The sequence below is a fragment of the Mus caroli genome, unplaced genomic scaffold, assembly GCF_978045245.1.
Source record: "Mus caroli unplaced genomic scaffold, Mus_caroli_1 scaffold_1, whole genome shotgun sequence".
Lineage (NCBI taxonomy): Eukaryota > Metazoa > Chordata > Mammalia > Rodentia > Muridae > Mus > Mus caroli.
In genome coordinates, this window is record NW_028227256.1 from 170,126,593 (window position 1) to 170,141,995 (window position 15,403).

General features: G+C 42.7%; 1 protein-coding gene across 1 annotated transcript in view; it reads left to right on the plus strand.

The window, feature by feature from the left end:
• Copa (coat protein complex I subunit alpha) overlaps nucleotides 1-15,403 on the plus strand; it is a 40,028-nt gene that overhangs the window by 16,705 nt on the left and 7,920 nt on the right. Inside the window, exons 8-22 of the mRNA XM_021165853.3 lie at nucleotides 556-655; nucleotides 1,785-1,920; nucleotides 2,880-2,962; nucleotides 4,690-4,840; nucleotides 5,974-6,040; nucleotides 6,866-6,941; nucleotides 9,035-9,117; nucleotides 10,532-10,671; nucleotides 11,235-11,320; nucleotides 11,423-11,561; nucleotides 12,418-12,580; nucleotides 12,677-12,823; nucleotides 13,567-13,756; nucleotides 13,875-13,970; nucleotides 15,296-15,384. Coding sequence (XP_021021512.1) covers nucleotides 556-655; nucleotides 1,785-1,920; nucleotides 2,880-2,962; nucleotides 4,690-4,840; nucleotides 5,974-6,040; nucleotides 6,866-6,941; nucleotides 9,035-9,117; nucleotides 10,532-10,671; nucleotides 11,235-11,320; nucleotides 11,423-11,561; nucleotides 12,418-12,580; nucleotides 12,677-12,823; nucleotides 13,567-13,756; nucleotides 13,875-13,970; nucleotides 15,296-15,384 — 1,746 coding nt within the window. The remainder of the gene's footprint in view (nucleotides 1-555; nucleotides 656-1,784; nucleotides 1,921-2,879; nucleotides 2,963-4,689; nucleotides 4,841-5,973; nucleotides 6,041-6,865; nucleotides 6,942-9,034; nucleotides 9,118-10,531; nucleotides 10,672-11,234; nucleotides 11,321-11,422; nucleotides 11,562-12,417; nucleotides 12,581-12,676; nucleotides 12,824-13,566; nucleotides 13,757-13,874; nucleotides 13,971-15,295; nucleotides 15,385-15,403) is intronic.

A 15,403-nucleotide genomic window follows, 5' to 3' on the forward strand; every position in this document is an offset into this window, starting at 1 on the left:
GTGGGATCTTAGGACTCTTTCAAGGGATTCCAGATCATAGTTTGAGAATTTAGGCGTTAACTTATAAATCTTTATCCTTATGATGTTGTAATTACTTGTAGAAATAAAACATATATAGACAAGTAAAAAGTAAGGAAAACCTAACTATAAACAAAGCTGAATTTCCTTGTGGAAATGTGTGCAACATCCCATGAGAATTTGAATTAATATTGGACATGTTGATATGGTTATTCTAATGTTCAAAGCTTTATAGTAAGCCAAAACAAACAAAAAAACTCAAATGTTTGTTACCAAAAAAATCAAATGAAAATAAAACAACAACAAATGAACTCTACAGTGGCACAATCCCTTAAGTCTTTTTCCTTGAGTATTTCAGAGGCTGGGGAAATAGATCAGTGGTAGAGTACTGACTTTAGCACCTGTAAGGCCCTGACTTTGGTTGCCCGTATCACAGAAAAAGAAACAGACAAATTTTGTTATAAACACTAGCATGGTTTTCTTTGAATTGTGTTTTTACAGATATTGTAGAAGACCCACTTTTTCTCTTTTTAACAGGGTCATGACCGTGGAGTCAACTGGGCTGCTTTCCACCCGACTATGCCCCTTATTGTATCTGGGGCAGATGACCGGCAAGTGAAGATCTGGCGTATGAATGGTGAGTAAGGTACTGGCGATGTTGCCATAGCCAAGAAAGTGGCAGCCAGCCAGCAAGGGGAAGTAGCCAGGTTTTCTGGACTTCGGCCTATTTTTCTGCCTTAGGCCTTAGTTGATTATTTACTGCTCTTCCTAAGTGCATGGCCATTGTCTCTTCCTCCCTCCACACCCCTCATGGCAGTGTCTTGATTTTGAGAGATATGAGCATAGTCAAGAGTAAAAGTTCATGTGACAAATTGTGAGTAGCTGCTTTGTTTTAGACTGTGTTCAGGGCCATATTTATATTATTGTGACTCAAAACTTCCATGATATAGAGTTTATATTTGTTCTCAGAATCAGCAAGTAATACATATACTATGTGGATAAAATAGAGTAGAAGCATAAAGAATTATTTAATATAGCTGTTACAGTCAGTAGAGGTACATAATAAAAGAACAGAGATGTACAGAAAAACAGGAATTTTGGAGCTGAGGTAGCTCTGGCTACTCAAGAGGCTGAGGTAGAACAATTATTCATTCCTAGGAGGTCAAAGCTAGCCTGAGCAACAGCAAAATCTTGTCTTGTCTTCCCCCCCCCCCCAAAAAAAAAAAAAACATAAAATAAAGAGGAAGAAACTTACATGAAAAACATTGTCCCATTTGGGGAAAATTGATTTAGCATTTTGCAGTAGTACTTAGCACTCGCATTTAAAGAGCATCATCACAGCTGTCCATGACGGTATATATAGCCTTGCAATGTCTATCAGCATGACGGTATAGCCTTGTAGTATCCGCATGCATGGCTGAGGCAGGAGGATCACAAGTACAAGGCTGTCCTGAGCCATATAGCAAAACCTTGTTGCCTCAAAAAGCTGGGCTAGAGATGGCTCAGTGGACCCACAGAGGGCCGAGTTTGGTTCCTAGCACCTATGTCAGGCAGCTCACAGGCATCTGTTACTTCAGCTCCAGGGCCCCAAGGGCTGCCTTCTGGCCTCCACAGATACTACACTCAGATGCAAAAAACCACATACAGATAAATACACACAAAACTAAAAACACAACTAAAATCTTTTTTTTTTTAAATAGATGTTGGATTTATAGATCCCAGAGCTATTACAAAGTATTGTGATAACAATTCCTTTTGTTCTTCAGAATCAAAGGCATGGGAGGTTGACACCTGCCGGGGCCATTACAACAATGTGTCTTGTGCTGTTTTTCACCCTCGCCAAGAGTTGATCCTCAGCAATTCTGAGGACAAGAGTATTCGAGTCTGGGATATGTCTAAGCGGTAAGGGAATTATTTATGCATGTGACCAAACCCAAGAGAAGGACCCTTTCTTTGTCTTATCCTTTGTCTTTGACAATTAGATTAGAAACCAATCACAGCAGCACGCACCTGTAGTGTCAGCATGGGGGTGTTGGCAGGAAGATCAGGTCAGAGTCATTTTCTGCTGCAAAGTGAGTTGGAGGCCAGCCTTGGCTACTTGAGACCCTGTCTCAAAAAAAAAAAAAAGGCTAGTGAGATGGCTCAGCAGGCAAAAAAATGAAAACTCACTTTCCACACAGGCCCAGTGCCCTGCTTTAATTCCTGACCTATAGTAGAAGAGGGACAACTCCCAAAAAGTTACCCTCTGTCTTCCACACATGTACGCGTGCGTGCACACACACACACGCACACACACGCACACTCTCTCTCCTTATGCAATATTAATATCTATAAAAGCAAAGGAAAAAATTAGAATATTTCTTCAGCATGATGAAAAACAAAGTCCTGTGTTCTGAAGTTTTAAGGGTGTATTGTTTAGTGGTTAAAGTGCTTGCCTGTCATTCATGAGGCCATAAATGTAATCCGCACTGCTGTAAAGCAATAAATAAATAAATAAATAAGCAAACAACAACAACAAAAACCCTTAGAGACTAAAATATCAACAATATTTTTAGGTACAAATCTCCCTGTATTCTTTTTCTCCTCTAAATTTGAGTATATATTTTTCTTCCCTTCATTATTCAGCTAAAGAGGTAGGAATGTGAACTGGAAGTACATCAGGAGAGACAAAGGAGAAACTGGCCTGCCCAGGCCTTCCCACTGTGTTCCGTGTAGGTGTGGTCCTGATCCATAGCTGAGTGCACACCATTCGCTGTCTCCAGTGCACTTGTAAAGTCATCTTCCAGGCCTGCTACTCATTTTTCCTGTGTATGCTGTACTGAAGAGTCTTAATGTTTTCTCTGTACCTTTTGGTTTCCTAGGACTGGGGTTCAGACTTTCCGTAGGGATCATGATCGCTTCTGGGTCCTGGCTGCCCATCCCAACCTTAACCTCTTTGCAGCAGGTAAGGACCGCTTCTTCTTCTCGCTCCTGGGAGTTAGTTGAAAGTTTGTAGATTTTAAAGTGATTCTTCGTTAGCTTTGTCTCTTATAAGTGGTAATAGGAAAACAAAGAGAAGCAAGAGTTTTCAGAGCCACCTACCGGAAACTTTTCTCATTTTCATCTCTTACTTTTGGGAGATGGAGCTCTTTAGAGATCTTCACCATGAAGCTGTTTGACCTTAAGCTCATTCTCTGTGATGTGCTTTTAGGAGCTCATAGGAGACTAATAGTGAGCATTTAGAGTTCTCAGAGTGAGAAAGTAGAAGCCAAGTCTACTTCACTCATTTGTCAAGTACATAATAAAATATCAGCCCATGCTCTATGCTGGTGTCAGAGCAGTGCCTAAATACTGCCTGCCTTAGTGGAGCTTTAAGGGAGATAGTCTGTAAACTCTGAGTATAGAAAGTGATGTGTGTTTGAAGATGCCTTGAATAAAAAGTCAAGGGAAGGAGGACGGTGACAGTGGTGGCCTACAGGCTTATAGTGAGTATTCAGGAACGAGAAGATGTGTGAGAAAAGGGAGACTATGCTGTCACAGGCTGCTTTCCTACTTTGTATGAGGTCCTGGGTTTGAGAAAGAGCAGGAAGAGCAGGGAGGTGAGCGACAGAAAACTGTTTGGAAAAGGCTTTACCCTGTGAGGTTAGGGACGCATTAGCCATTGCATTCGGTTTTCTATAGTTACAGCAAAAGTGCTTCCCATTCTGCACTTCTTTTGGTTTTTTGTTTTTTTCGAGACAGGGTTTCTCTGTACAGCCCTGGCTGTCCTGAAACTCACTTTTGTAGACCAGGCTGGCCTCGAACTCAGAAATCCACCTGCCTCTGCCTCCCGAGTGCTGGGATTAAAGGTGTGCGCCACCACCGCCCGGCCACTGTGTACTTTTCAAAAAGGGATTTGAGCCATGCGGTAGTGTCTGGTTGAGGACAGCCTGGTCTATAGAGCAACTTCCAGGACAGCCAAGGCTACACAGAGAAACAACTGTCTTGAAAAACCAAAAGGGGGTGGGAAGTAGGGGGCTCGAGAGATGGCTCAGTGGTCAAGAGCACTAACAGAGGACTAAAAGTGTTTTCAGCACCCACGTGGTGTCTTACAGCTATAACTCTAGTTTCAGGCGATCTGATGCCCTCTTTTGGCTTTCCCAGGCACCAAGCATAGACAGTATGCTCCAACGTGAATGCAGGCACTCACATGTAGATATAAAATAAAAATAAATGAATCTGAAAAGGGGGGTATTTTATTCACTATTTTGGATGTTGTAAATCCAAGGTGAAGCAGCCCCAACGTTTGTCCTTTGGTAAAGGCTCCTTTGGCTCAGTCACAGTGTGACACAGAGCATCATGAAAGGAGTGGTCAAGAGAGAGAGATCACATGGCCAGGCAGGAATCCAGAGAGAATTCAGGATATTCTTTGTATATCAACATTCTCCCCAGGTTACTGATGACGCATATCCTAAGAGGACATTAATCCCAGAGTGCTCCTCTAATGGCCTACTGACATTTCATCTCTTAAAGATGCTGCCACCTCAGTATCATACAGCAAGCTTCTCCATGTGAACCCTAGGCACAGCCCATCTCCAAGCTGTAGTAGATGCCCCTTACTCTTTTGACATGTGAATATAATCATCCTCGTGCGTCGCTTCTATTTCTAGCAATCCTTTTTGCCAACAGCTGATTGTTTCCTCTGTTCTCTAGGCCATGATGGTGGGATGATTGTATTTAAGCTGGAACGTGAGCGTCCAGCCTATGCTGTTCATGGTAACATGCTGCATTATGTAAAGGACCGATTCCTCCGTCAGCTGGATTTCAACAGCTCCAAAGATGTAGCTGTGATGCAGTTGCGGAGGCAAGTCTGACTTATTTCTCCTTTCCAAACCCTCTCATCTTTGTCATAATGCACTGTCCTCAAGCAGGGCTCTTTAAACCAACCTTGTGGACCTCAACTATCAGATATGGACTGCCCATTGAATAACCCTCCTTAATTTAAATTCCTTTATGATAGATTCAGAGGTGTCTATGAGGAGAATTGAGAGGTCTCCTCTTGAGACTGCCAGTGACCCTGTGGTGAAGATATTCTACTATAGATGCCTGCAAATCCCTTGCAGATTACAGAAAGTTCTTGGTAGAGAGTAGCCCAATTTGGTATATAACTTTTTGCCTTTGCCATTTATGCCTTGAGGAACCTTGTGGCAGAGAGGGGTGATAGACCTAAATGACTACAGTACAGAATAATAAAAAAAAAAATGAGGATTTTTTTAGAAGAGTTGCAGTTTATCTTAATTCTACCTTTACAAAAGACTACAAGCCTAAACAGCAGAACTGTGTCTCCGGAACTGTTAACTCGAGCTATGATAACCTCTGGGATGCCTGGCCAAAGGAGCTTTGGAATGCCAGCTGCAGCATTCTGAAACATTCATGGTAGTAAACACTGGCATTCGGGGTTGATAACCACCCGCTAGCTTCACTGCAACAGAAAGATGGGTTTATGCAAACAGTCCCAGGGATAGAAAACAGGCAGAGAAATCATATCATGCTACTCTGTGGTGTCCACTGCAATTATGTATAGCAGTTTGTACCAGGCAGAACCATCACTGCTTGCCACCTCTGATGATGGTGTAACTTCTACTGTGCTTTGCTATTTGCACTATTGAGTAGTCAAGTTTTTTTTTTTTTGTTTTGTTTTGTTTTTGTTTTTTTGGGTTTTTTTTTGGTTTTTCGAAACAGGGTTTTTCTGTGTAGCCCTGGCTGTCCTGGCACTCACTTTGTAGACCAGGCTGGCCTCGAACTCAGAAATCCGCCTGCCTCTGCCTCCCAAGTGCTGGGAGAGTAGTCAAGTTTTAATGGAAAGAGAAAAAATACAGTATCTGTATTTCCTCAGTACAGAAGTGGTAAGCATACGTATCCTGAGTATGTAGACGTTGAAGGGATAAATTCTCTTGTCTATTCTTACCCCTATTCTGTTTCCTCCTCTTTATGTAGTGGTTCTAAGTTTCCAGTATTCAATATGTCATACAATCCAGCAGAAAACGCAGTGCTGCTGTGCACCGTAAGTAATTATGGAGTCTTTGCAGGTTCTCCTTAGTTTTTGTTACTATTTTACTGCCCTCTAATGGCCTCTTAAAATATTCTTTTCAGTACTGAAAATTAAACATGTGGGTACCTGCTAAGCAAGTTGTCTCCTTTCCTGATAGAGCTATTGTAAGAGCTAACACAGTAGACACTCGTAGGCTCAAACTAGATGGTTTCAGTTGTCATAACCTATTAAGGGTTGTGAGGTGATCAGGGTTGTTGGCACTTGTTTGCTGTTTAGAAGAGTGCCTTTTCTGTCCTTCTGCTTAGGTGAACATGGGAGACCTGTGCTGGAAAGCTGGTTCTTTCACTGAAGTTAACAGAGTTATCAGAGCTCTCCCTTTTCCCTGCCACACAAGTTGCAAAAAAAATGAAGCAATGTCATTCTAACTTTAGGACCCAGGTGGCTAGATGAAAAGTGTCCCCTGGGTAACTTTGCATATGGAATCTCCTTTAATATCTAACACCACCATATTCTTGAACGTCTCCTTCGATCTGTTTTGTTTTGTTTTCTTTCTTTAATGTGACAAGTGTAATCAAATGAGACCTCAGGTTCATCATCTTTTAATTTGTGGAATAGAGAAATCTTGGGTTTCCTTCAGGTAACATTGCATAATTAGAGAATAAAGAAAGCAGTGCCATCAGTGCTTAGTTGTTTGGCTAAGAGACTGCAGTTCTTACATAGGAAAAGGACACCCTCTGGGTGCAGGTAACACAAGTAGGAGAAATGTCTTTTCTGTCAGGAAAAGCCAGGGTCTTCAGTGCCTCCCTCACTAAACATGTTTCCCCTTTTCCCCTCCAGAGAGCAAGCAATCTAGAGAACAGTACCTACGACCTATACACCATCCCCAAAGACGCAGACTCCCAGAACCCTGATGGTAGGTGCCGTTTGCTTCCAGCTCTCCACGGTAGCATCACTTCTTTTCAAGTTTTGCACATCCCATCCCCAGGCCATGGCTACATCATTCTTGTCTGTTGGCAGGTGCTGCTGACAGTTGCACCAGAGGCAATTGTAGTGTGAAATATTCATGTTCTGCCTCCATTTTATTACCCCAGCTAGATATATATATTTTATAATTTGGTTATTAGAAACTCTCCATTTTCCCTTTCAGCACAGCATGTTACCCTAGATTATTGTCAGCTGATATGACTTTCACCCTGGTAGTTTCATTTATTTAAAAATGTGGCTCCAGTCTTGCACTGTCTCATCCTGGGAGTGGGGATTTACACTCTCCTATCTACATCCAGATCCGACTTGCTTCCTTTTGCTTGTCAAAAAGATGAGGCTGCTCACAGCCCCATGACCCACCTGGGATCCCAGGATCCAGCTGAGACCCCTGCCTGCCTCTTTTATCACCACCATCTCTTGTTGACGTCCTTACTATTAGAACTTGCTTACAGAACATTCTGTGGATGGATGGGAATCTCATTTATGTTCTTTTCTTTTTTTTTTTTTTTTTTGGTTAGTTTTTCCAGACAGGGTTTCTCTGTGTAGCCCTGGCTGTCCTGGAACTCATTCTGTAGACCAGGCTGGCCTTGAACTCAGAAATCCGCCTGCCTCTGCCTCCCAAGTGCTGGGATTAAAGGTGTGCGCCACCACGCCTGGCATTTATGTTCTTTTCAATGCAGTTCTTCTAGTGGGTTTGCAGGCCTTACCCCGTCTGAAGTTTATTCCACAAGCCCTTCTGTTTTCTAGTACATTTTGATATTTATACCCTCCAAAGTTCTGCGAAATATTTTGCTAGTTCTGTTCCTTTTGTGAGTGTCAACAGGTCATTATTACTATAATACTCTTTTGCTTACCTTTTTTTTTTTTGGAGAGGCTATGTATATGTATATGTATGAGACAAGGTCTCACTGTATGACCAAGTTAGCCTAGAACTCATGGTTCCCCTTGGTAATGGAGTTACACATTATGCCAACTCGTTTCAGCCTTTTAAGTGTTCTTGGAGTGAGATGAGGAGAGAAGCAGGAAATCTGTGTATATTGGGGATCCATAAAGCAAAGTCTCCCCCACAAAGTAGTCAGTTAAGCCTTCCTAGTCAGTTTGATGCCACCCACCTCCAGTTTGGGTTTTGGTGTTGTTTTTCCATATCTGTTAACAATTACTAGACCTTCTGTTCTCCATCCTTTGGGAGAGATAATAATTATAAAGGTGTCGTCTAGTGATGGACTTCAAAGAGGAGAAAGCAGACGCTGGAGTAGTATGGGTTGTGGTAAAATTTTGTTTTGTAATTTCTTTGGCACTCCAGGTACCAGAGAAGTACAAAACCAGGCTGGCCAGCATGTTTTCTGATCTGTTTTCCACTGCTAAAACAGATAAGACTATTTGAATTTATACTTTCAAGTTTCTCAGAGAGTAGAGTATCCATTTCAAAATTCTAATCAGTTGCAAACTGAGGAACATTTTATAGCTCTCCTCTGGGCGATAATAGTGAATTGACATTCACCGAGCAACAGCTTGATGCTGTGTTGCCCAGCACTGAGCCTGTCAAGATTTAGCTGGAAGTGCTGTGTCCTACCCTGCCTGAGCTGGAGGCCTACATTAGCATGTTAAAAGCAGCAGCACAGCTGAGTCCTGGGGTTGGGTTCTGTCACTTCTCCAGCACGTGGATAGGAGGTCTTAGACTTTGACAGGCTGCTTGCTGTGCCTCCGCTTGGCTAGGAAACCTCTGCTCGTTAGCTTGATGGAGTATGCTGTCTCCCAAGATGGGCAGCATCTCTGCCAGTCTGTGGTGCTGGCTGAAATGCAGCCACTTGGCCTAGAGATAAGAGGCTTGGCAGGGGTGGGGGGCTGGAGTTTGGAGGGAAAGGATGGGGGAAAGTCACTGACAATAGCCCGAGGTTATGGCTGAATTAGTTAGGAAGCAGCTGAACTGGCAAAGCCAAAATGGCAGCTCCATGGCACCTGACTCTGTCACCTGCTAGTGGCTCACCACATGCTCCCACACTCTGGTTTTGTTCTCCTCAGCCCCTGAAGGGAAACGATCCTCAGGCCTGACAGCGGTTTGGGTTGCTCGGAATCGGTTTGCTGTCCTAGATCGCATGCATTCAGTAAGTGGAAACCAATTTAGGGAGTACAGTAATGGTGGCCCATATTTCCCTGGTCTCCCATCAGCCCTAGTCATAGACTAACCCCTTGGGGAGGGAAAGTCGATTTGATTAGGTTGGTGTTACTAGACCTCTGGCTTCTCAATCTGGAAAAGCTAAAACCATGAGATTTTAAGTACATGGATTAGATGAGAGGCATGTTCTCCTCCTTGTCCCGCTCCCCTAATTGGTAATAGATTAGAGAGCCAGATGGTGATGGACATCTTTAGTCCCAGTACCTGGGAAGAGAAATGCGTACATATGGACAGACAGACAGACATTAATAAAATGTGATAGGCTCAGTGCAAGATAAGATAAGCAAGGGTCTTCCAATAAAATACTCAATGAAAGTTTAAACCTTGGCTCTTTTCTTTATAGTAGGTTGAGAAACTCAGATTTACGTGAATATCTTTTATTTGATTTTTTGTTTGTTTGTTTATTTTTAAGTACAGGGAATTGAATTTAGGGCCTTGTTCATTTGAGCATTCTACCACTGAGCTATATCCCCAGCTTTCATTTTAACGTGTTCATTTGTGTAATTTTGTGTTTGTTGTGTGATTTTGAGGGTCTCACTGAGACTGGTAAAGATCTGCCTAGACTAGGAATGAACTTACTCTACAGCCAAGACAGGGATTGAATTTATAATCCTCCCAAGTGGCTGAGATTACAGGCCTGCACTCTGAGGCCCAGCCTCTTAGGATCTCTTCTCTTCTCTTCTCTTCTCTTCTCTTCTCTTCTCTTCTCTTCTCTTCTCTCTTTCTTTCTTAAAGATTTATTTATTTATATGAGTACACTGTAGCTCTCTTCAGACACACCAGAAGAGGGCATCAGATCTCACTACAGATGGTTGTGAGCCACCATGTGGGTGCTGGGAATTGACCTCAGACCTCTGGAAGAGCAGCCAGAGCTCTTAACCCCTGAACCATTTCTCCAGCGCGCTCTCTCTTTCTCTCGCTCTTTTTTTTTTTTTTTTTTTTTAGGGAAAGAGGTTAGAGGCCAGTGAGATGTCTTAGTGGGTAAGAACGCTTATCACCAAAGTAGATGACCTAAATTCAGTCCCTGGGACCCATGTGTAGGAGGAGAGAACTGAGTACTTCAATTTGTCCTCTGACCACCACCCCCCCCCACTTGGACACCATGAAGTATATGTACCACATGTTCTTGCAAGCATTTGTGTGCACGTGAATGCACACAAACAAACAAACAAATAAATAAACAAATATTGATAGGCCCTGGAGAGAGTCTTAGTAATCAACCTGATGTATAAATGACTTGGACAGGGGAAAAACTTCTTTATTAAAGGAGCAGTTGCTGGGGGGCATCTTTAGCTCTTGCCTTATTTATTCACTTCTCGTAACTCCACCCATTCTCGTTTCAGCTTCTGATTAAAAACCTGAAAAATGAGATCACCAAGAAAATCCAGGTGCCAAACTGTGATGAAATCTTCTATGCTGGTACAGGCAACCTCCTGCTTCGGGATGCAGATTCCATCACACTCTTTGACGTCCAGCAGAAGCGGTAACATGACAGATGCTCCTGATAGACAGACTTGTAATGAGGGAGAGTGGGGAGCTTTAATAGGGGCTTTGTTCTAAGCTTGCCACATGGCCTTGCTGCTTCTTGTACACTCATCTACAAGACTGTTTGTGTTCCTTTTTCCCTTTCCATGGCTATTCCACCACTGTGTGCATGCATTCCAGCAGTGTAGCCAGGCCTGTGTGTTCAGGTGTCTTTATAGTACATGCCTGAACAAGGAATGAGTACAGGTCTTGGGATGAGAAGAACACAAAGTTGAATAGCACAGATCCTGTTCTTAAAGAACTTAATAAGTCTAGTGGTAAAAATTGATAGAGATAAAGGCCTAGTAAGAGGAGGGGATGCGAAGGCAGAGAATGAGGAAGGGGCAGTGCAGAGTGTGAGCCAAAACACTTTAGCTCACTGACTACAGTGTAGGCAGTGTTTCCTTGGTGTTACATTGAGAAGTTGAATTCTTCATTAATTAAAGATGGAAAAGGCATAGGTCATAGCTTGAGACGAGGGAATTAGGCCCATTCATGATTACCTTTCTCTTGCTATTCCAGAACTCTGGCATCAGTGAAGATTTCCAAGGTGAAATATGTTATCTGGTCGGCAGACATGTCTCATGTAGCGTTACTGGCCAAGCATGGTAAGGCTTCATCATATCCACCGTCTTAGAGGCCACCTCCTCCTGCCAGTTTACTGCACTCACCCTGTCCAACAGAGCACTCATGCCCTTTGCCTCTTACAGCCATTGTGATCTGTAACCGCAAGCTGGATGCTCTGTGTAACATTCATGAGAACATTCGTGTCAAGAGTGGGGCCTGGGATGAAAGTGGGGTGTTTATCTATACCACAAGCAACCACATCAAATATGCTGTCACCACTGGGTAAGTTAATTATCTGAGAATAAGTCTGGGAGAAGGTGCCTTCTTGCAGTCACTGTACTAACTCAAGAGACATAACTGCAGTTCTCTGCTAACTTTCTTCATGAAAAAGCTAACTGGGCATATATATGCTAAAGGGGTGTGTGTGTGTATGTGTGTGTGTCATTGTCTCTACCTGTCTGTCTGTCTGTGTCTGTGTTGACTCAGTGGGTAGAGGCAGTTTCTCAAAGGTCAGACAACCCAAGTTCAATCCCTAGATTCCTCAGAGTGGCAGGGGAGAACCAGGTCCTAAGAGTTTTCCTCCAGCCTACACACATATCTGCATTGTGTGCAAACACACACATAAAATAAAAAATTTCAAAATTTAGGGAAAAAATTATAAAGAACTGGGGAGGGACCAGTAAGATAGCTCAGCAGGTTTAAAAAAAAAAAATGTGTGAGCCTGGCGAGCGGAGTTTGACCCCAGAACCCTTGTATAGGTGGAAGGAGAGAATTGACTGCACAGAGCTTTCCTCTGACCTCCACAAATGCACTACAGCATGTATGTCTACACTACATAATCCATGCATGCATATATAATAGTGATTTTTATTTCCAAAGGAAGACTGCTCATTGGTAGTTTGCTTTCCTAGAGTGCCCAAGGCTCAATTCCTCAAACTGCAAAAAAAAAAAAAAGTTTGTAGCACCTGTTCTGTCATAGAAAAGAGTAAAATCCTTTTGAAACACTTCCTGTTTGTATCAGTGTTTAGGTAGCATTTGATGAAAGGATAGCGAGGAAAGGCTGTCTTAACTCTGTTCGGTTTTTACAAGGTGGATTTTCTCCCTTCTAAAAAGTGTGCCTTTTATCCCCTGCTCCTAGGGACCATGGGATTATCCGAACTCTGGATTTACCCATCTATGTCACAAGAGTGAAGGGCAATAATGTATACTGCCTAGACAGAGAGTGTCGTCCTCGGGTGCTTACCATTGATCCCACGGAGTTCAAATTCAAACTGGCCCTGATCAACAGGAAGTATGATGAGGTAGGAAGCAAAGCAACCTAACGAGGTGTTGAAGGAGGCGGTGCTGCTCTTTCCTCATGAGTAATCTGTTTCCTGCCTATCACACCGAATGTCTAGGTACTCCACATGGTGAGGAACGCTAAGCTAGTAGGCCAGTCAATCATCGCTTATCTCCAGAAGAAGGGCTATCCTGAAGTGGCTCTGCATTTTGTAAAGGATGAGAAAACTCGTTTCAGCCTGGCCCTGGAGTGTGGAAATATTGAGGTGAGAGGACTATGTCATCAGTCCCAGATAGCTGTAGAGAAAGGGGAGGCTCGGGACCAGTGTAACTTAATGTGCTAGAGGCTGGACTCCAGAAGGTGTTATCCTTGCTTACATTCTAGCCAGAGTAGAATTTTGGATGTTTTTAGTTAAATTGAGCTGTTTTTCTGTTGCTATTTCTGTTTCTGCATCTTCCTGTCTCCTCTTCTGCACAGTATTTCCGCTCTTGTTACCATTCAAACTGAATTTAAGAATTTCTAGGATAGAAGCTAGATAGCAAGAAATTTGAAGAATCTGCTCATTTTCCTTGACACTTGGTCTTGCTGGATGAAGTACTTATGAAATGTTGAGGCCCAGACATTGTTTCAAGGATAAAGGAGCTTATGAAAGCTGCTTTTCCAGTCCCGTATTTCATTCCTTCTTTTATTATTTCCTCTGCCCTAAAGTGGAGCTTCTAAGCTAAGGCACTAGGCTAGGAGAGCACTGGCTCTGTGGCATACACAGCAGATAGGTGATTGTACTGTACTAGTGAACTTTGGAGGGTGAGTGAGAACACTATGGTGTGACTTCTCATCTGTGAATTCAAACCACACTTGCAGATAGAATTCTCCAGAAAAATAGCATGAAAGTGGTGATTGCAAGTATAGAGAATTCCTTGGGAAATTTTAGAGACAAATGTTTTCTTAGACTCCACTGGTTTTGAGTCATAGTGCCTACACTAAACACTGACCTTGGGAATTCTTTAGATTGCTCTAGAGGCAGCCAAAGCCCTGGATGACAAGAACTGCTGGGAGAAGCTGGGAGAAGTGGCCCTGCTACAGGGCAATCACCAAATTGTAGAGATGTGCTATCAGCGCACCAAAAACTTTGACAAACTTTCCTTCCTGTACCTTATTACTGGCAACCTGGAGAAACTTCGAAAGATGATGAAGATCGGTGAGCTCTCTGAGCTGTGGTTTGGAAGGGTGGGACTCGTGGGGAAGGAGGAAGGTAAATAGAGGAGAGAGATCTTTAGAGAGAAGGCTTAAATTGGGTTCTCATTGACTTGCTGCAGCTGAGATCCGAAAGGACATGAGTGGCCATTATCAGAATGCCCTGTACCTGGGTGATGTGTCAGAGAGAGTACGAATCCTGAAGAACTGTGGGCAGAGTAAGTATTTGTCCAGGACTTCCTGCTCCTTTGAGACCTTTGCAAGGATTTTTTCTGGGAGTTGCCCTGGATTGTACAGTATGTGCATGTGTCCGTGTGTGTAAGTTAAAGGACAACCTGTAGGAGCTGGTTTTCTTTTCTTTTACTGTATTTCTGGGAGAGAACTCAGACTGCCAGGCTTGGTGGCAAGTCTTTATCTATTGAGCCTTCTTGAGGGTCCAGATTTCCTATTTCTAGATGAGGATACTCAGACTGTAATTTCTATGCAAATGTTACAAAATCTGAAAATCTCTAAAACCTGACATAGTTTCCAAAGAATATTTAAATTATAGTTCTTTTTAAAATTATTTTAAACAAACATTTAATGTGTAATAGACTATATCATAACACTTCTAGTAATAAGTGGCAAATAAACTCAGATCTTTTCAGATTATTGTGACAGCGAACTCAGATGTTAATAGTGTGGAATGAAGGATTGCTGTCATCAGGCACAGCAAACAAACAGGGTTCTTTTTACAGACAGGGTCCCATTATACAGCCAAGGGTCCCTTGGCCAGGAACCTACTGCATAGACCAGCTTTGCTTACTTCCCTCTTTAGATTTTTCTTTTAGCTCCTCAAGTTTCTTCTCCTTTACCTTTTTATCTATCTTGCTGGCATACTTCTTGGGCTGTTTCAAAGGATTGCCACACTTCTGGTGTCTATTGCTCCTTTCCAAGTTAAAACAACTAAGGGAGCCAACTCCCAACAGATTGTCCTCTGGCCTCCACGTGCTGTGAGACTCACACAGACATACACACACACCAGAAATATGCAAAGGTTGTAACAGATAAAATATACATCCCTCACAGGTAGAGTGTGATTTAGCTTTTGTTTAGTGTGTGTAAACCTGCAGTCAAAGTTTGTCAGGCCTACAGACATAAAGAGACCCAACAGGAAAAGAATTCATTTCCGTACTCACGTGCATGGGTGTGGGCATTTCTTGGATCTTTGTTCCCCTTTGTCTGAGAAACAGTATCTATCAGCTGGCCATGTTACCTTCTCCATCACAAAGTTCACAACATGGCACTTGGTTTCTTTCAGAACAGGTTAACAAGATGACACAAAAAACAGTCCACAGTTATTATAAGCCAATCTTGGGTGTGACATTGCATCACTTCTGACATATTCTGTCCATTAGAAGCTGCTCAACAACTTCAGCCTACACTTATGTTTGGGTATTATGCAAACATTTGAATACTAGGAGATAGCGGTCACCCCTACCAAACTAGCATTCTTTTGGAAATGTACCTATACCACAAACCCTATTTTTTTTTTTTTCTGTAGAATCCCTAGCCTATCTCACAGCTGCTACCCATGGCTTAGATGAAGAAGCCGAGAGCCTGAAGGAAACATTTGACCCTGAGAAGGAGACAGTGAGTGTTTACACGGATG